The 22,337-nt window shown below is 46.2% G+C and overlaps 1 protein-coding gene across 1 annotated transcript in view; it reads left to right on the top strand.

Moving 5' to 3' along the window:
• Window positions 1-22,337, top strand: part of CCSER1 (coiled-coil serine rich protein 1) — a 2,545,713-nt gene that overhangs the window by 390,181 nt on the left and 2,133,195 nt on the right. Inside the window, exon 2 of the mRNA XM_078676231.1 lies at window positions 20,260-21,662. Within this exon, the coding sequence (XP_078532357.1) occupies window positions 20,303-21,662 (1,360 nt within the window). The 5' untranslated portion in view covers window positions 20,260-20,302. The remainder of the gene's footprint in view (window positions 1-20,259; window positions 21,663-22,337) is intronic.

Here is a 22,337-nt window from a genome sequence, read left to right as displayed (position 1 = left end):
TCGCCGCCTTGTGGGCATTTGGCGCCTTTACAAGATGTGTCTGCTGGATTCAGTCTTAATAAACATGCCGAGGGCGTTCTCCGGTGTCTTGCACTTTAATATAGGGCAATCTCGCCCACCTCTAAGTAAAGGTGAAAGCATCCGTGCTCTTTATGAAGGTTAATAATAGAGATCTTCTTACAGAGACCGATGGAATTATTGTGTTACCATTATTTGTACAATGTTCCCTGCTTGGTCTGTCCAGGTGAATGAGCGGTGGTTATTATGCCTTTGGCATCTGTGGACCCCCACTGATTCACTCCTGGAAGCCGAAGACACCCACTTAAGCAGTTTCTACGTTCTTTATCACAAAACAATACACAAAACTACCGAAATAATTATACATCAAACAAATGCACAAATTATCAAATATTTTATGTAATTCATGAACTTAAAAATATTCAAAAGTCAAAATTATTATTTTAATGAGAAAGGATGGAGCTTTTCAAAACTTGGGGGCATATTACCAAGGGCCATTATTGCCGCATTAGCGGGACTTTTTCCCGCTAATGCGGCGATAATTTTATCGCCCTATTACCAAGCTTTCGCTAACACCAGTTAGCGACAGCTTGTAGGCGATAGCGGGCATTTAGGGTCCCACTTTGCATGTCAGCGATAATTATCGCTAATGACATGCAAAGTGGACGTGCCAAGATGTTAGCGACTGAAAACAGTCGCTAACATCGCTATCTCCTATGATCAACACAGGCGTTGTTTTGGAAATATTCGCGCTAAGCGCGAATATCTCCAAAAGCTAACGCCTGCCCAGACCAGTTCTTAGCCATGTTATCCAATGAGAGGTGGATAACATGGCTAAGAGCATTGTCACGGTAATGCCTGAATATCGCTGTATCGACAGTGATATTCACGCTTTTCGCCTGTTTTTTATCGCTCCTGAGATAAACCTTGCTAATAGCAAGGTATCTCAGCGATAAAAACAGGTGAAGGGTGGCGATAGAAATATTGCCGCTAAGCCAACACAGCGATAATTATCGCTGGTTGTTGGTAATATGCCCCATGGTGTTATTTCCAAAGGGCGAATCGATATGCCTTGTCTTTTTTGCTCCTATTGCGCACTCTTCTTTAGTAGGTGCATGCTAATACATTACTGTTCTTGCACTACTCCCACAAACCACGCTAAAGAAACGAGCTTGACATTTAGCATCCATTATCAAATTATTCCCATTTGCAGAGCGTTTTAAAAAGTTAGGTTTTATATTTTGCTTTTCTATGTCTACATTTTTTTTAGGAGTCTGCTAATGTCATTTGTTTATCTAAATATTGGTCGAACCTCTGAGTAGTTGTTGCAGACTTCCCGGGGTCCATAGACCGCAGTATAAGAACCACTGATCTGGAGTGTACTTTGCATACATCTAACCTCTCTGAATATCCGTTGTAGCTCTGCGCAGGGAGTGTTGGGAACCAGCCCCACTGGTGTGTCTGTTCAGCCACGGCCGGCAGTGGGAGTATCTGCAGGGCGGTGACGTGGGGAGGGGGAGGGGCAGGGTGGGTTTAGTAATTTATGGATTACGGGGTTTTACAGGTAAGTAAACATTTAAATAAATAAAACGAATTTCGTTGCGCGCACTACATCGCATTTGGGGATGCAGTGCACTCAACGAAATTCATTTTATTTATTTAAATGTTTACTTACCTGGGAAGCTCCGTAATCCATACATTACTACCACCCACCCTGCCCCTCCCCACATCACCGCCCTGCAGGTACTCCCACTGGCGGCCGCAGCTGTGTCTGTCATAACTCGGCTAGTGTTTGTGTGAACAGGCAGCGTGCGCATTCAGGCGCACATATGTAGATGGGATTGCAGAACACAATCTCAGTAATTGATTAGCTATGTGGAAGGAAGACAGTCTAAGGAACCCTGAGAGGTTTGCAGGTAATGGTGAAAGAGGGACTGCAATCACTCAATCAATGGTTGCCATTACGCAAAGCTTTGAAAACTTGGTAATTTTACAACTGCTTATAATTGGTCTCTCACATTTGTTTTAGGTGAGCACAAAGACACCTTTCTACGGTTCAGAGTGGTATTTAAACTTTAATTATATTGCATTACATTACAGGGCTGAGGTCTCCGGCAGAGGCTGTGTTTAGTATTGACTGCGAGTGACATTGCCATTTGTATTGCTTTAGGTGGTGTGTTGGTCAGGGCTTTAAGTGGGATGAAAAAACTGGAGGGTCTCTCAAAGGGACGTGGCCAATGTAATTCAGGGTGTGGCTTAAAACACAAGCTAAAAATCTGTGCTTAGCATAGTGTGCCGCTAGACTTGTATTTTGCTGTTTCTGTCCTTGCATCTAGATATATGATGCAACAAGTAACATCATACCTACAAAAAGTCAGGACTATTGGCTTTGTCAGTGGTTGTTAGTTGCATAAGATAAATAAGCAGCAACTATGGCTTGCATATACTATTGAAAAAGCTTCCACTTAAAGTCCTGGTGACGCCACGACAATGTTGCTGTTCATTAAGCATGGGCGTAAAATCCGTTCCGCTCGCGGATTTTGCGGATTTTCGGTAAATTCGCAATCCGCGAACTCTCGCGAACTTACCGAAAATTCGTAAAATCCGTGCGAAGCGGATTTTTTGCTTGGTCGCACTTGCCAACTAGAATACTATACAATTTCGCAGGAGTAAACACTTGCGAACACGTAGATGCGGCGGGCAGCGACAATCTCGCAATTGCGAGATTGCAAAATTTGCAATTTCGCACAAGAAATCCATCAGCAGGCAGCATAAACCTTGAAAATTATGATTTTTATCAGAATTACTCCTCAGGTTGACATTTGCCTGCATTTTTTCTTTGCAAGGAGTCCATTTTGGGGGGGGGGGGGTGGGAGGAAGGAAGTGCCCCACAGTCTCCAACTTCCTGTTCCTGTCCAGCAGGCTCCTCCCAGTGCTTTCTTCATGTGCTGGTCACTTTGATTTGGATCTTGACCTGGAAGGATTACTTTTTGTGGATGCTGCTGGATATTTGGATTTTTCCAAAACTGAAAGCACTCAGCAGGTGCAAAAGTTCAATCTTATCATTAGTAACCATTCCCTGTAGTGCTTCCTGAGGGGCCCCTTCAGAGTTCAGTTGCCTACTTGCAACTATAGGCCACAAAGGTCCTGTGAAAAAAAATTGCACTGCAACAGAAAGCAAATTACAGATAAGGAAGCAGGTGCCAGCCAGACTGGAAGTTTAAATTCAGTGACACATTAATCAACCCCAAATTAATTCATGTCAGTTGAAGCAGGGCAGGTGTGCTTGCTTTTTTTCACACCCATAATCTACAGTGATAAACCAACCAGAGGGTGGCAGTGATGTACCAGAGGGTGGCATGGGTGAAACAGAGGATGGCAGTGTTGAAACAGAGGGTGCTGTGAACCTGTGATGATGACCCAGACGTAGAAACAACATAGTCGCGACCGTTGCGTGCCGACAAGTAAGTTCGCAATTGCGAACTGGTACAAAATCCTCGCGAAATGGCAGAAACCCTTGCGAACACAATAAAAACAAAAAAATCCGCAAATTCGCGAGAATTCGCGGATTTTGCAGATTGGGAGTTCGCAAATACGCAAATTCGCAAACGCCAGATTCGCAAAATTCACCCATGCTTACTGTTCATGAGTTTCAAAAAGAGAAGGGAAATCCAGAGAGAAAATGACTCTCTTTAAAGGATTCCCTTCCGCTACAACGCTCACCTGGCATGACTACATGCGTAACTTCACTAGTGAAAAGTGAGCAGTGTGAGCACGCGCGCATTAGTGAGAAGTGAGCAGTGTGAGCACATGCACACTAGTGAGAAGTGAGCAGCGCACATCGATGTGCCTGCGGTCACTGCAGTCCGGAAAAAAAAGGGCCGCCTGTGCCAGGGCGCAAAACAGAGCCCAAAAGAGACCCGTTTTGAGGCCTCCTTTTAAAAACCGCCGGTGCTCAGCACCGGTGACACCCGGTCCACTTAAAGCACTGGTGTTGGTCGTATGTGAATGGGATATAAATATATTCAGTCTGAAGTGAGGGTCCAGGTTGGGTTTCCACGAAGCATGTCCTTTCTTTGAATCCTGGTGTAGCCTTGGAGATAATATGTACGTGCTTAGTATTGTTGATGAGTTACCTTTTCCCATCTGAAAAACTACTGATCTAGTGTTGCAATTTAGTGTATATTTAATGCATCTATGGGGTTCTGTTGTTCTGGAACTGCTAGCTGATGAGGTGTGGGAAAATCGATTTTGTGTAATATTTCAAGCCATTTGATGCATCAAAACATTATGTTCATTTTACAGTGTAAGAAATGTGGTGTACTGGCTTGCTTAGTGCTGTTACAGTGACTTGGCTTCACTATTGCCTTGTACATTTGGTTGCACGTGAACGCAGTGCTGATTAGCCTAATTTGTTCTGTTGGTGGCCATGTCTTTGTGCTCCATTGTGTAAGCCATGAGCCGTTAATAATGCGTATCGTGCTGTTGCAGAGACATGTTTTCTTCATTATGGAATTTAGCACTTTGTTTTTTTTGGTGTATCCAGCAGGAACTGTACCAGGAGAGATGTCTGGTGAAATAAGGGGTTAGTAAGTTTAATAGTGTGAAAGCAATACCTCTTGCCCGTATAGCCATTTTGTACGCTGCTTTTAATATACTGCTTTTAAGTGAGGGTGTATACACTCTAGCATTCTAGCTTTGTTTCTGATATATATTTTAAAGTCGAACATTTATTTATGTATGAACATTGACACACCGGTGGTTGCATGTGAATGTGATGATGATGTGTTTTGTGTTAGTGGCTTCATCATGGTATTATTTTTGCTTATAGTGATCACATGCATGTCTCTAAATTGCCTTGTAAAGTGTTGAGACACCCTTGATATGTGTAGAGCTTTTCAAATGTTCTTAGGTCCAGGAATGTTCTGAGGATGTGATGGCTGAGGTTCCATTAATTACCTAGGAGCCCAATTTCAATATGGTTGAACCCTTCTGCCACCAGGCAGCCCTGCTTTCGGCTCATATGCCACTCCCCTTTGTAAATGAGCTCTTCTCTGACCAGACAGGTCCAAGCTGGTTCTTTCTCCGCTGTGACTGGAGCCTGGCTGTCTAGGAGAGTCTTGCGATTGAATACGAGAAACTCAGTCTGTCATCTCCAAATCAAGAGCGGTAGTGTTAAGGTTGTTCTTTGCCCCACCAACTGTTCCTGTGGACCCCCACATAGTTATTCCCTGCTAAGTGACCCTCCCCCTCTTCTTCCTGGGATCAGAGGCAGGTTATTGTCTTTTGGCAGAGGGTTGTTAACTCTTTCATGCAATGGTGTGTATTCCAGCTCTGGAGGTGCGATGAGTGGCAAAATGAGTATTAAGCCAGTTCTGACTCTGGTAGCCTAAAGTACATTTTCATAAATGTACTTTTCCACTCTAGGTATTCAACATTTGAGTTCAGCATTAAATCAGATTTTGAAAACTAATTGGGGATTTTCTTTGAATGAATTTTACAACATTTTCCCAGGTAGCTATGAAGAACTAAATATTTTAATCACACCCTGGCCTACCCCATTGCAAATGTAGCTTGACCTCCAAAATAAAATAGCTTTTAGGCATTCAGTCACTGAGGAGCACTGTTTTTAAATATTTCATGTGTCATGTTTTATATATGAGACATCCTGCCTTGTGGACATACGAAGCAAACTTTAGGGGTGACTCAATATATTAAAATGAGGTTTCAAACATGCCAAATATGTTTTTCCTTGGCATGTGTTACAGCAGTACCTTAAAACTGCAGTTAAATTTAGCCAGAGGACAATGGTGCTCTTTGCAGCCATATATTGTTGTCATATATATGGTCCGTGTAAATACATACTGAAAAATGTGTAATACAATTAACACCAATTTCATTGGTGCATTTTCTGTATCATCTATTATGGCCTTACATAAAAATTGAATCGAGCAATTGAGTTAAACCAATTTCAGCAGAACCATTTTAGGGCCAGAGCATAAACACTGTGGACTGAATAGCAGTGCCACATTGAGCAGAGCTCTAATACCACAGAAAATAGGGTAAGGAAAAAGATGAAAAATCCTTGGTGACCATACAGAAAAATTGTATTTGCTACATTATGACATTCTGGTTTTGATAAGTGCTGTTGTAAAGTGGCAGCATTCTATCTGATTGTCATTCTGTTGTGTTTTAAGTTCATTGGAGTATAGAATCTAGTGTGTTATTTGGCAGTAGTGGTTGCTGGGATGTTAGATCTTTGTATTCACAGTTGTCAAACGTAAGACACAGTCATTATATTAACAATCTTATTTGCAGGTTTTCCCCTGGATTTCCTGTGGCGGTGTTGTAAAGGAAGCCTTGTCCTAAAGCCGCTTCCTACACCCACCACTTATCACCACTGGGGAAGTGGGACACCAGAAGGAAGGTAAAGAGGGAATCTAAAAAGGGAATGGGACAAAGAAAGGGAAGATTTGGAGAGAAGAGGCACAGGTCTAGGAAGGTCAGAAGGAAAGTGAAAGGGAGGTGAGGGAGGTAGAGGGCAGGGCCTCTAAAAAACGAAGAAAGTGGAAAAGGACAGGGAAGAGAAGTGGAAGAAAGAGATAAAGATTATGAATATGAGGAAAGACGTACACCAATACATGATTCTAAGAGTTCTTATCTTTAGTCTACTATTACTCTCATGAGCTAAGAATGTTTTATTCCTGTTAACCTTGTTTGTAAGCTCTCCCCTTGTCTTCTTGAGGAAACGGCAAAGACTTGCTCTCGCTCTCTTGGTGTTTCCTGTATCCTTGCATCTTAACTGCAAATTATTAGTTATCTCCATGGATGTCTTGATGTCTTGCTACTTCCAACCAACCTGTTCAAAGATAATGAGTTGTGGTATCGGTGTCCGTGCCAATGGAGTCACATGTGAATTAGGATGTCTGTGTCCATGTTAATGGCACAGTGCAACGAGGTGTCATTGCCTTATCAGTTTCAGTTTACTTCCAGTGAATTGTTGTGGATTGACAGCTGTTGAGATGGAAAAGCCCCCTGCATGGCATTGTATGTGCATCCTGCCTTGAGTGCCCCAGCTATGCAATATCTGGATCCTCTGTATGAATTTTTCTCATGGGCGAAGAAGGATCATGCATGTGCACCATGACGTAATCCTGTCTCCCTGATTGAGGTTTGGTTAGACTGGGAGGGACAAACAAAGTGTTATACTGGTTGTGATAAAGGGCTACTGCCTCTACCCAGAGTTAAGTAGTGTGAGTACGGAGGTGGCAGAATCCCATTTTTTTTAAAGCATTGATCAGTAATTTGAAAGGCCTTTTTACCTTTGTTACTTGAGTGAGGTCTACGAGCCCAATCATGTAAAGTTCGACTGCTGTATACCTAACTTACTCTTGACCTACATAATGTTAGTATGTAGCGTTGTGAAGAGTACATGTGATTGAATTTGTGTGGATACTGTATGTGTCCCTGTGTATGGTACAGCACATGGAGGCCTGTAGGTTCCACAGTGGAACTCCAAGCCCTTGGAAAAAGCAAGTGTAGGTGGAGGAGCCATCCCTGACAAATGTGTGAATGCTTCCATTCCTGAGAGTTGAGTAAAACACACACACTGGAGGAAGGGAGAGCTTGGCTCTCTCTTGCACTTCAAAAGGTTCCTTGATTCTGAAGAGGTCACTGGTCAGTGGGGTCTGATAACATCTCAGGAGGGAGCTGGGTCTAATAAGGGAATCATAAAGATTAGGGCTGGATGCTTTGGTAATCTTTTGATAGGCCTATATCAGGTGTGATCCTCTAGTTATTCCTATGACCCTTGACCCTGTGATCAGGCAGGTCACTCCCTCTGCCACCACGCAGACCCCCTGTGTACCGCTGCTGCCTCGTGGTTGCTGCCTTCGGCAGACTGATCTGTTGCTCATTCTCACTGCTCCCTGTTGCGTGTTTTAGCTCCCCCTCTTTTCTTTCGTGCCCCCTGTGATTGTATTGTGCGTCTTAGCTTCCCCCTCTTTTCTCCTGTGCCCCTTGGGATTGTATTGTGCGTTTTTGCTCCCCCCTCTTTTCTTTTGCGCCCCTTGTGCTTGTATTGTGCGTTTGTTGCCGCTGTGCCCGTCTCTTCCCCGCCCCCTGTCCCCTCTTGCCTTCTGTACCATCCTTTCCCCCGCCACTCGCGTCCCCCGTGGCCCCACCCCCTCGCTCCCCATTGGCCACCCCACTCCCACCTCCCAACTGCTCCTCCCTCCCTCTCCCACTCATATGGAGGCCGTGCGGTGGTGAGAGAAGCGACCCTTGACCCTGTGATCAGGCAGGTCGCTCCCTCTGCCACCGCGCAGACCCCCTGTGTACCGCTGCTGCCTCGTGGTTGTTGCCTTCGGCAGACTGATCTGTTGCTCATTCTCACTGCTCCCTGTTGCGTTTTTTAGCTCCCCCTCTTTTCTTTCGTGCCCCCTGTGATTGTATTGTGCGTCTTAGCTTCCCCCTCTTTTCTCCTGTGCCCCTTGTGCTTGTATTGTGCGTTTGTTGCCACTGTGCCCGTCTCTTCCCCGCCCCCTGCCCCTTGCCCCCTCTTGCCTTCTGTACCATCCTTTCCCAGCCACTCGCGTCCCCCGCGTCCCCGCCCCCTAGCTCCCCATTGGCCACCCCGCTCCCGCCTCCCAGCTACTCCTCCCTCCCTCTCCCACTCATATGGAGGCCGCACAGACCATCTGATCCCGTCTGCGCCTGGACCGCGCCCAGCGCCAGGACCCCTGGCCCTTGACGATGCCAGCCCACCCGTCTGAGTTATGACGCCGCCACCCTCCACGCACTCAACACCGGCCGGACCCCAGCCTGCCACCAAGCCACCCCGAAACGCACCCACAGACCCTTCACCTGCCAAGCCTACAAATTCACCTGCATCCGGACCTGCACTGCACCCGCCAGGCCAGGCACTAGCAACAACCACCTCAAGTGCATCCTGCTCAACACCCGCTCCATCCACAGACACACTGTTGAACTCTGGAACCTCATCGACACAACAGCACCGGACGTCGCCTTCCTCACAGAAACTTGGATGAACGCCTCCTCAGCCCCCGACATCGCCATAGCCATCCCGGAGTGCTACAAGATCACCCGGAGGAACCGTGCCAACCAATCCGGAGGAGGCATCGCCTTCGTCCACAGAAACACCATCCGCATCACAACCAACTTCGACAACACCCTCACTGCCGCCAAGCACCTTCACTTCCAGATACACACCGACCCCAAGACCACCCTCAGAGGTACTCTCATCTACAGACCCCCGGGACCACGCACACAATTCAGTGAAGCCATCGCAGACTTCATCAGCCCGCTTGCCCTCACCTCCTCAGACTACATCCTCCTTGGAGGACCTTAACTTCCACCTGGAAAACAACAATGACAACAACACCACCACCCTGCTGGACAACTTCGCCAACCTCGGACTCAAGCAACTGGTGAACACCCCCACCCACTACGCGGCCACACGCTTGACCCCATCTTCTCCTCCAGCAACCACATCTCCTTCAGCCACTCCACGGGACTTCACTGGACAGATCACAGCTGCGTCCACTTCAACTTCAGGAAAACCACGACCCACCACCACCCGCAACAGGCTCCCCGAAGATGCTGGAGCAAGATCACCACCGACCAGCTCACCACCTCCCTGCACCAGAACCCTCCCACCAACACTACGGACCCCAACAAAGCAGCCCGCAACCTCACGCAGTGGCTCACCAACTGCGCCGATGCCCTTGCACCACTGAAGAATCCTCCCAGCAGACCTGGCAGCAAGAAAGCCTTGTGGTTCACCGACGACCTCAAAATCTCCAAGAAATCCTGCCGTACCCTCGAGAAAGCCTGGTGCCACGAACAGTCAACAGAAAACATGACAGCCGTCAAAAACGCCATCCGCAAACACCACCAGCTGATCCACACCACCAAAAGGACAGCATTAAGAGAACGATTGGACAACAACTCCCACAACAGCAAGGAACTCTTCAGCATCGTTAAAGAGCTCTCCAACCCCAGCACCAGCAACAACGACATCACGCCCTCACAAGATCTCTGCGACTCACTCGCCTCTTTTTTCCACCACAAGATCGCCAACATACACAACAGCTTCGACGCCCAGACCACTCACCCAACCACCGAACCAACGCCCCCCACCACCACCCTCTGCACCTGGACCCCCGTCAGCACTGAAGACAACACCCTTGTGATGAACACCATCCACTCCGGCTCCCCAGCCGACCTCTGTCCACATCACATTTTTAACAAAGCCGACTCCATCATCGCACCCCAAATCCGGAACATCATTAAAACTCCTTCGCATCTGCCACCTTCCCGGAAAGCTGGAAACATGCGGAGATCAGCGCCCTCCTCAAGACCCCACGGACCTAAAGAACTTCCGCCCCATCTCGCTCCTCCCTTTCCTCGCCAAAGTCATCGAGAAGACCGTCAACAAACAGCTAACCGCCTTCCTCGAGACAAGCGGCTCCCTCGACCCATTGCAGTCCGGTTTCCGAGCTAACCACAGCACCGAGACCGCCCTCATCGCAGCTACCGACGACATCAGGTCCCTGCTCGACAATGGGGAAACTGCTTCCCTCATCCTCCTCAACCTATCGGCCACATTCGACACAGTCTGCCACCGCACCCTAACAACCCGCCTCCACAATGCTGGAATCCAAGGAAAAGCGCTGGAATGGATCTCCTCCTTCCTCTCCGACAGAACTCAGAGAGTCCGCCTCACCCCCTTCCGCTCAGCGGCCACCAAGATCATCTGCGGCGTTCCTCAAGGCTTCTCACTCAGCCCCACCCTCTTCAACATCTACATGAGCCCCCTCGCAGCCATAGCACGCCAACACAACCTTAACATCATCTCCTACTCTGACGACACCCAGCTGATCCTCTCCCTCACCAACGACCCCGCCACCACCAGAGCCAACCTCCAGGAAGGAATGAAAGACATCGCGGAATGGATGAAGCTCAGCCGTCTGAAGCTGAACTCAGACAAGACGGAAGTCCTCTTCCTCGGACCATCCCCTTACGCCTGGGACAACTCCTGGTGGCCCCCTGCACTGGGCACCGCCCCCAAGCCCACGGACCACGCACGCAACCTGGGCTTCATCCTGGACTCCTCCCTCACGATGACCAAGCAAGTCAACGCCATCTCGTCATCGTGTTTCAACACCCTGCGCATGCTCCGAAAGATCTTCCGTTGGATCCCCACCGACACCAGAAAGACGGTTACCCAGGCCCTTGTCACCAGCCGACTGGACTATGGGAACGCCCTTTAGGCTGGAACCATAGCCAAACTACAGAAAAGACTCCAGCGCATACAGAACGCCTCTGCACGACTCATCCTGGACATCCCCCGCCAACAACCTCATCTCTGCCCACCTGAGAGACCAGCACTGGCTCCCCGTCAACAAGAGGATCAAGTTCAGGCTCCTCACCCACGCACACAAGGCTCTCCACGACATGGGCCCCAAATACCTCAACAACCGGCTCACATTCTACACACCCACCCGCCAGCTCCGATCCGCCAGCCTCGCCCTCGCCACCGTCCCACGGATTCGCAGAACCACCACCGGAGGAAGATCCTTCTCCTACCTGGCGGCCAAGACATGGAACTCCCTCCCCACCCACCTATGGCTGACCCAGGACCATCTCTCCTTCAGGAAGCAACTCAAGACCTGGCTCTTCGAGCAGTAGCATCACCCCCCCCCCCCCTCAGTAGCATCACCCCCCCCCCTCCTCCCAGCGCCTTGAGACCCTAGCGGGTGAGTAGCGCGCTCTATAAATATGTTGATTGATTGATTGATTATGACCTATGTGTGGGGCTATCAAGTTTGAAGTCAATCTTGCTGTGATAGACTGCTTCCTGGGCAAAGGACAGGAAATAGGAGTTGGCCTTCACAGGGGGAAACCCCCACAACATGAACTTCGAAGATTAAGACACTGACTGAATCACATCTATGTTTGGAAATAGATTATAAAACACGGGAGCTTGAGCCTCCGAAAATTGTCTAACTGGTGCTGTAGTTCAGTGTGAAGAAGCTAAGCCTGTTGTGACCAGGACTGTAGACTCAAGTCTGCTAGTCTCTCTACTAGGTAAAGGGACAACACCCAGGAGAATCAGGACCACTTTCCCCTGAACCTGAAGTGAAACATCTGCATACCTGGTGAAAGCAGAGGACCCTGTGAGGAGTAGGAGAGAGCCTGGAGGGAGCAAGGTGCAGTGGGGATCCTGTTGAGTGAAACCCTGAAGCAGAGAGTGAGATTTTGGTCCACGTTGAGGACCATTTCACCTATCATGCCATCTGCCAGAGTGCTGCTGTTCGAGATTCCTCCATTCCAGGTGGGGACCGCAATGAATATTGAGGGTCCCTGAGCTGATACCGCCATCCTTCTGACTGCTGCTGTTCGTGACACCCATATGTCAGGTAGAGGCCACAATGAAGATTGAGGGTAGTTTCACTGATTGGACCCAGGGCCAGACTGGCCGTAGCGGGCTCCGGGCGTTTTCTCGGTGGGCCGGTATTTGACCAATGAGGGCCATTTTTGTTACTGGGACCCCCTGTAACAAAAGAGGCAGCAGTGATGCTTGACACTAGCACCCCCCAACCCCTGGGCCAGCCCTTCTCAGTAGCATATTCCCCCCTCCCCTCCGGGACAGGTCGAGTGGAAATTCCAGGGCTGGTTTCTGTTTGTAGTCCGGCTGTGATCGGACCGCCCACTCAAGTGCTGCTGTTCATGACCCCCGTATGCTAGGTGGGGGCTGAGGAGGAGATAAGGGCTTTAGTCCTGGTGCATCACTGTGACAAAAAGCGGGCTGTTGCTAGTGCAATTTTGAGTACCAACCTGCCACTTATTTCCCTTTTACTTTTTGTTCAACAATAAGAATGTTTTAATATGTGAAATGTTTTCATTATTATGTCACCTTTCTAATTGTTGATTTTTTTAATATGAATTTTAAAGGTCTTGAAATATGATCTCATGTCTAATCATTAATAAAATACTGTAACTTTATAAATTTGTTGTAGCTTAATTTCCTTGATTCTATTATTACTGAGAGTGGATTTGTTTTTTATGATTGCCTAGATTGTTACATATCAACCAGTGCAATTTTGTGACACGAGGGGGGAGGAGGGATAATCTGAGTGCACTGGTCTCGACCCCTGTACTCAAGCAGGGGCCCATGGTGAAGATAAGAGCCATCACCTTGTGGCAGCGTACCCCAGAGAAGAATAGCAGGTTATAAGCTGCAGGAACAGACTGTCCATTCTATCGCCTGAACCCTGGGGCACCCAAGGCCAGCCGCCGGACTCAGGAAGACTTACCTCATGACTGAAGGAACATAGTGGAGGCTTGCTGCCTTGTTCGCATCATCCAGACTTCTGCTCACATCCTGGCCAACGACACGTGCACATTATCCCAGAGAAAACTGGAGAGTCACAGATTATAAATGCACAATTTCCTTTTAAATGTAAACCTTCTCTCAAAACTGATCTACGGTTTTGGCAGAGGTCTGTTTTTTTTTTTGCAGGGTAGTATTATATTGGTCCTATACCAGACTGGCAATTGTGCACTGGCTTTCTATGAATAAATACATCATCCCTGGCGTAATTTGGGAAAACGTAGGTTTATGACGTAGCGTAGCAGACTGTATGAATTGAAATCACATAGTGATATTATCAGAAACACACAGCAAACATCTTTTTAACAGTTAGCGAACCAATATTAATTTAACCATGTCAAAAATTAAAGGCTGCACCTAGCTTACAGGATTAACATACATGGGTAGCAAATGAAATTCAGATCTCAAGATCCATCTCATTAGCTGACCACAACATTCAGATTTCAAATGTACATATATTTGGCTGTGAACAGGATATGTTTGAAACTGAAATCCGGGACTGAGCATAGGCACATCGAGGGACTCGAGTCCAGTATGGAAATACAAAGTTATACTGGAGTGCCAAGGGTCTGAGGCATAATTTAGGAGGTTTTGGAATCTAGCCACACTGCCCTGCGTCAAAAGAAACAGGCAGGAATGCACCGTATCTATAAGATATGGCGTATTTCTGTCCTTGTTCCTGCGTGGTGCACAATGGGCTACCATGCTCCAAAACAAGCTCCCTTGCACCATGGTGCCTGAGTTGCACAAAATATGCACAAAATCAATCAACTGATTAAGATGTCCTCGTGCTAAGTGTGCTTCACAATGCAGTACACATAGAAAGATGAAAAAACGAGGAGAAAGGAAAACATTTCTCCTTGTTGCACCTCCCTAACGCCACCCCTGGGGTGGCATTACAATCTGGCGCATTCCCAGGCTTACGATTCCTCATAAAACTGAAAATGCCTCAGATTCCATGGGTATTGCGTGGGAACACTCACAGCAACACCCATGGAAGGCCCTTTCATGCAGTGTTCTGCATGATAGGGTACCATATTACAAGGCCATGAAAAGCCATGTAAATCGGCTTTGCGTAGCCTTGTAAATATGCTGTGGCATATTGCGCCACCTATGCATCAAAAAAGTGACGGCCCGGCTTGAAAAAGTGCTGCTAGGGGCCACGTAAATGAGGCCCTGCATGTGTTTTGAGGAGAGTTACTACCTCTCTCAGAGGAAAATACCAGCCGCTGGTTCACATTTTAAGATTCTACAAAGGCGTAGGTATTGTACTTACATATAACAGCATATAATATTACATGTAATCATTTTTATCATAGCCTTTCTGTCTTCGGCCATTTAAAAATGCTTACTTCTTATGTTCACTGTTTAAAGTGTGTACCGATAAGTGGGAAAATACCAGCTTTAGGTTAATTTCCTCAAGTTTTTACCGGCCAGGATATTAAATATTAAAATACTTTTCATACTGTTAAAAAAATGGAAAGGTAGCAACCCTAGTTTTGATATATCATTACACAGGTTTTTATGTAGCACATGTCTACCAGTTACATGCCGCTAAGCTTTTTTCCTTGCCGATTTTTAGGTCAAGCCTGGGCAGTGCATCCACTGCTCTGCGATGTATTCTGTATTCGAGTAAGGACTTGAAGCGCCGCCCACTCTCGTCCCATATTTTTCATTGGCATGTGTCATTGTCCTTTGTAAATGCTGGCTTCTTATTCGTCAATAGGCTTGTTAGTCCCTCCTTAGTACTGCTTGGTCTTCATTTGTAACCTTCCATGAATACTGGCCCTTTTATTTCAGTTGTTACACAGTATGTCTTATTTAGTCTGTAAGCACTATTTTCTTTAATGCGTTCTCCTTCTGCAGGCATGACATACTTTTCTGCAACTTTCAATGCGCCATATATGCTTTCATTTTCCAAGCAGCCCAGGACAATGGCCCCCGAGGTCTCGCATTTACAAGAGTATGAGCTATTGGCTTTGTAAATGACAATGCTTGTATTTATGTGTTAATTATCAAAACAGATAAATAAAAGGCATTATCATTTACAATGCCAATAGTTTAAACTCTCGCAAATATGAGACCTATTGCATAGCAAATGCTTGATGGGTCTGTAGTTGTGAGTTTGTCCCAGTAGGCTTTTCCATGGGGCTGTCTGTGGGTAGACCATTACCTACATAGTGAGTGAGAGTGGTGGTATGTTGGAGGTTGGGTTTACCCTGCTGGTCATTCTGACAAGAGGTGGGTTACTGTAAGCTGCTACTGTAAGCTGCTGGCCAAACCTTGTAACTTAGAGATGCTTTTTTTGCAGGAAATATCGCAATGGGGGTACGGATTATTAGACTCACTTCCTAACACATGCCAATTGTGTCTGTCAGTCTGTCTGGTGCAGGGCACGAGTCAGGGGTACACGCGGGTGGATGGCGTCCACCCACTATTTTCGCTGGGTGAACGCCATCCACCCTGCCAAGAAGTTGGGCCCCAGAAAAAAAAATATGCTGAATTCGTCCCGGTGTAATATTCAAACACCTAGACACTTTCAGCAGCGCCTGCAGGCGGGGAGGGGGCTTTCTTAGTTCAGACTCCTCCTGGGCCCATAACAAAGGGCCAGTTTGAGTGGTCATCAGGCCTCCTTTTTGTTCGAGTCTTCTCGCTGGGAGCAGTCAGGAGCCTCACACCTGATGCAAATGAAGCTGAGGGGAAACAAAGGCTCACACCTTGTTAGCACTTCACACATACTTAAGAGAGGCAGCTTTTCACTTTGCTCAGGTTCTGCTCAGGAGATATGCATGCACTGTAAGAATGTCAGATGTGTTGGTCTTTCCCAGTATTTACACACATTAAATAGCATTTATATAGTGCTTACTACCCTTGGGGAGGCGTTGTAATAATTTAAATATCACTATTTTTCCATTGCAAAGCATTATGGGTGGAGGAAGTTCACGCTGACAAAAGTCAACTTTGTTTTATGTGTAGCTTGCAAAAGTGTGAATCTTCTGCCTGAATCAGAAGGGTTTTTTCCTGTATACTCGAAATGTGCTCCATTGTACTCATGATAGACATGTTAAACATATATGTGAAGGCTGAAGACCTGATGTCACGTCTTATGATGCCACTTCCTGTATTGTCACGCGCTGTGATGTCACTTGCTTACTAATGAACTAGGTTAGTCCCCTCACTCTTTTTGTAGGACTTGTGCCCTGGTCTTGTGTCTTGGTACTTATACCTCACGATATACGAAGGATAACTGTCCTCTCCTAGGGATTGTTGGTTTGTGTGAGTGGGTGTGTGCGATTCACGGGCTTGTTTGCATTGCAGAATTTGTATATTGATTCTAAGGCCAGGTTCTATGGGTCTGATCTGTGAAATGCTGCTTTGGGCGGTTCGGATAAACCGCACCAAGAGATGCCGTGAGCGCGCATACCCTGTGTACACAGGAGACTGCAAGAACGTACGGAAAGTGTGTCTTGACAACCAGCATTAATTCTACAGGCGAAATGTTAAAACTGGCTTACAAATTCTGATGGAAAATATATTTTTCATCTAAAATTCAATTCTGGCTAAATAAATGTGGAACTTGCCCCATCTGCTGGTTATTTTCTGAAGCTGCAGTCACCTAGATGTAATTGCAAAAATCAGAGCTATATATAGCGAGTATACACATTTAGTCTAATAATGCGAATATTATGTATCATTTTACTTTTATCTCTTACTTCAAATTCGAATTTGCCTCAATGTATGCCCATATACAGTGGGGTGACGCAAAACGATGGATTCTCCCCTGCGGAATGTGATTTAGGGACCCTCGTGTCTCTCATCATATCACACTGATATTATTCGACTGGGCTTGGCTTAAAGGGCCCCTGAAGGGTTGGGGGGAGGGGGAGAAGGGGGGGGGGGCTGAATGGCTGGGCCCCTTCTGCACGGTAGGGGCCAATGTCACGGTCCTTGCCATGTGCACAACACAATTAAATGTATTATTAACCAACCAATACTACTGTTTCACGAAACGTATCCGAAAAGGTTGAATCGCACTGCCTTCAACAGGCATAAATTAAAATGAGGCATAAAGACATATCGCAAATTATGCATATGCAAATTACGCCAAATTCACAAAATCAGGAAGGTCTAAATAATACGTCCATTGTGCAGAAAGTCATTGGAGGATTGCATCGGTTGAATAAAATGAATAATCTATTAAAACTCTCATTCCATCATCGCAATTTTAGGTCATTTAAATATATTTGGGGGATTTTAGACGACTAGAAATTTAAGCTACAATTACAGTTAGACGAGGCCAAGAGCAATGCGGAACATATTTCTTCTCTAAAACCACACAACACTGCCTACAGGTGACTGGACACTGCTGACGCAGCACTAATGCAAACAACTTTGATGTAATGGGTATTAATGTATATCGGCTCCAGATGTCAGGTTGTTGACCTCTCCACAGAAACGGAAACTAAAATACAATCCCCATCAGCCTTTCCATAGGTGAGAGACCGCCGCGGAAAAGCTGGCTTACGCACGCATCCTAATCCGGACGGCGGGAAAAGCTAGGCACCGGGAACATTTTCGCGCTCCAGCTTCGCCTGCCAGGCCAGCGGGTGGATTGCTACAGGTGGAAAAGAGGCGGATAGATTTTCACACCGCCGCAGCCACCACCGCCATCATAATCTGACCGGCGGTGGCGATCCGCCCGCCATCATAATAGGCCCCTTAGACTGGTGAACATGGTACTCAGACATATTTGTGGCACAGTTCTCTACCTGCCAAATTCTAAATGAAGCTCAAGGGGGCAGATGTACGACCATTTTTTGAGGTCGCAAATGGGAATTCAGCCCATTGGCAACCGCAAAATAGGTCAGCTCCCTTTACAAACCCTATTTTGCGAATTGGTAACAAATACCGACTAGCAAAATATGGTTTGCAACTCGCTATTAGGAAGGGGCGTGCCAAGGGTGTCCCTTCCTAATAGCAAGTCTTAATGCAATGTACTATTGTTTTGTGACCGCATTTGCAGCCGCAAAAGACTTGCAGTTTACCACCTACTTCAAGTAGGTGGTAAACTCCATGCAAACTGGAAGGGGTCCCCAGGGGACCCCTTCCCCTTTGTGAGTGTTTGCTAAAATATTTTTTAAGAGCAGCAAGTGGTCCCTGGGACCACTGCATGCCATTAAAAAATTAAACTGATAAGTTTCATTTTTCTTTTTTAAATGCATCCCATTTTCCTTTAAGGAAAACGGACTGCTTTAAAAAAAAATGCTTTAATTAAAATGCAGTCACAGACATGGTGGTCTGCTGACCCCAGTGGGCCACCATCCCAGGGAGGGCTAGCAATTACCAATGGGGTCGCAAATAGTGATTGCCTCATGAATATTAATGAGGCATGCAATTTGCGACCCCATTGGGAATCGCAAACAGTGTCTGAGACACTGTTGTACATTCACTTTTGCCAGTCGCAAACTGCGAGTCGCAATTCTATGTAATTTGCTAATCGCAAAAGTGAATGGTCATACATCTGGCTCTATATCTTCTATTATATAATAAACATCTGAAAGATGACTGCAGTAGGAGGAGACCTGAGTGACAATGCTAAATATGCAAAACCTACCAATAAATAAACAAAAAGAAATATTCATAAATGTTATGGACATTGCCCTCTGTGCAATTTTGTTATTCTCCAAGATATTAATGGGCCCTTATGTGTTGGTAATGGCTCAGCTGATAAAACAATTGCTACTGCTTTTCACTGACGATAATATGATAACAATTTCATATAAACAAACATGTAATAGTAGATTCAAGGATTGTGAAATATTATGCAAAGTACCCAAGATCTCATCATTTTGGATCCATTGTAGCCAAAACTAAGCTTGATTGTGGGATACCCTCCTTTAATTATAAGTATTTAAAAAACTATATATTTCTATATTTTAATCCAACAATAATAAATGCAGTATAATATAATCTCCATCTGTTTTGTTTTCCTTTTCATATATTCAGATAGTGAAACTTATTACAAGTGCAAGGCTACATTTTTATCCCTTTGAAAGCACTTGTTTGCACAGGTTTCAAAATTACGCGTTGTGTGATAATTGTCATCCCCTCACAGTTTAACCCTGATAGATTCTGGTAGGTCGTTCTGCTGAAACTGATCAGCAGACATTGTCAAAAAAACAACCAAAGAACTAATTTGCTGTGTTAAATACCGATTCTGCATGTTATGCTTCATTGCAAGTTAAAAACCCTGAATAGGAGGTGTTTACCATGTGGAAAATTCCTCATCATTTGTAATTCTGTTTCCCACGTGTGGCAAACAGCTCATCCTGTTCTGCTTAACTTATGCTAAGGTTCTTGGCAGTGGCGCCTTGCACAGGTAACACTGTGGGGTGGTGAGGCAGGGAGGGGTGGGGTGGTGGGGTAGTCGGGTTCCACATACGACAGGAAACATTAAAGTAAATAAATAAATAAATAAAACCACTTACCTTTCACTCGCCGCATTGCCAACTCGGCTATACGGCGAGCGCAAGGTAAATGGTTTTATTTATTTACTTTAATCTTTCCCTACGTATGTTGAACTCCACTGCCACCCCACCCCCCACGCCCCAGCCCCGCCTCACCGCCCCCTGAGCGAGCCGCCACTGGTCCTTGGTGTCTTATCCACACCCCATCATTTTGTACAGTGGATTTCCTAATTTATATTCAAACGTGAACTCATTGATAAAATGGTGTCAGCTTTGTGAAACATTTTTAGGTGCATCATTATATCTAGCACAGATCCCATTATCCAAATTTATAACACCTTTCTCCTTTCGTTGCAGACAGTCGGCTTGGGATTCCGAAAGACTCCTACCTCCAGTCCTGATGGGGGACACAGGATCGAGACGCTCGACTCTTGTGTCACGGCTGCCAATATTCCGAAGAAGTATTAGTCGAAAGCAGGATCAACTCCCAACTTCTCCATTGACTGGTAGTGCTGGTGGGATCCACAGTTCATCTCCTTCTAGCACCAACTCCAGTTCAGACAGTGCTGGGAAGCGGAGGAGCATTTTCCGCACCCCATCCATTGGTTTCCATCATAGAAAGGAAAGTGAGCGAAAAGAAGATACTCCTGCACTGAACAGTATTTCCAATGGGGTCCATTCTACTGATATCCTTAGGCAAAGCCAGAATTCCAATCAGAATGTTAAAACCAAAAGCAAGCATTCCATTGGCTTCTCTAGCTCATGCAGCAGGAAGATCACCAGGTCTGCGACAGAGGACTTTGAAAAACGGAAAGAGCACTCTTCCAATAGGAACGTATTTACCAATTGCATAAGCTCTGGAAATGATGGCGATGACTCTGGTTATGTTGAAGAGCAGAGTGAGCGCTCCACAAAGCGTTCCTCTAAGAAGCTGCTGCTCAGGTCATTCTCTTCCCACCATAAGTTTTCCAAGAGCATGACACAAAGCCAGTCAGTTCCATCAGCACAGCCATCCAAATGTTCTTCGGACATCCCAGAACAGGCGGAAAGCGAGCCAGCTGGAGGAAAATGTTTGTTGCCATGTTCTGCCGAGACAACAGAGTGTGCCACAGGTTCACTGCCATCCCCTCTCCCATCCACTGACCACACTACTGCCCCAGAGACCCCATCTGAAGGTTTGCTCTTCATTGATGATTCCATTTCAGAAACTGACGTCCTGCCAAACAGTGGCAACAACACTATGCACACTCAAGACTTTGGACACAATGTGTCTACTTCTCAAGTCTTTCTCAACCCTGCTGCTGCTCACTTTAGGAAAACAACAGAACAATCAAAGAGCCCATCCCCACGCCATTGTTCACCTGAGAACCAGAGCTGCGAAGACCAGTCACCACGAAGAGATTACACCAAAGCCCTCGCTTCCTTCCAAGGAAAAGTGTTACTACCCATCTCCGAGCTTCCCGCGGCAGATGGCAGCAGTTTAAGCGACATCACCCTGTCCGAGACACCGACAGAGGACAATGTCAGCAATTTGGGTGACGGTCTCTTGGGCTATGATTCTGGAGAATCATTTGGGTTAGAAAATAGTGAGTGCTTTGAGACACCAGAAAACTCACCAAAGAAACAGGCGTTCTTGAAAGAGCATCCATTGTCAACAGTAGCAGAACAGGCGATGAATTGCGATGGCTTTATAGAATCTCGAATTAACTCGCTATCTGAAGCTCAGCAACCCATTGCAAATACTGCCCATCATTGTAGAGGTATGTTTTTCTTTTTCCTTGCATACAACAGTAGTCAATGTACCATGTTGGTTTCCTTCGGTCATAAATATTGCTGAAAGAGCTGTTGATACTATTGGCTGAAAGAGCACAAGCTAGATTGCCCTGCTAGAGATTCCTGACACAACATTGTATATTGCAGCTCCTATTATAATTGCCTCTGTAGTTCTGGTGGCCCAGTAACAGGAGGTGTCAACACCATCTGGATTATGAGTCATGCAGGAACTCTTGCTCTTCACGTGAATTCTTTGACTTATGAAAGCCAATAAAATGTCATAAGTAGACAGAATGCCTGGTTGAAGCTCCAGGGAAAAATAAGAAATTACTGGGTGAATCAGATGAAGGATTCCCGATGCCTCATTTCTGAGGGCACCCTTAATGAAGGGTGCATAGCTATTAGGCCTGGGTGGTAAATTCCGTTCTGCTTGCGGAATTTGGGTAATTTTGCGTTCCACGGAGTACGCAGAATTGCCCAAAATTCAGCGGTTTCGCAGAATTTTTTGCTTGTTTACGCTTTCAAAATACATGTTCCCCCGGAGCACGCAAACAGCGTTCGCGAGCAGGAAAAAAGCATCGCGAACGGGTAGAACAAGCAATTCCGCATGTTCACAGAACTCTGCATGCTTGCGGAGATGCTTTACAGTTTTGTGGATCTTT

The sequence above is a fragment of the Lissotriton helveticus genome, chromosome 2_1, assembly GCF_964261635.1.
Source record: "Lissotriton helveticus chromosome 2_1, aLisHel1.1, whole genome shotgun sequence".
In the NCBI taxonomy this organism is placed as follows: domain Eukaryota; kingdom Metazoa; phylum Chordata; class Amphibia; order Caudata; family Salamandridae; genus Lissotriton; species Lissotriton helveticus.
Note: the sequence above shows the minus strand (reverse complement) of the source record. Positions and strands in the feature narration are given on the sequence as shown.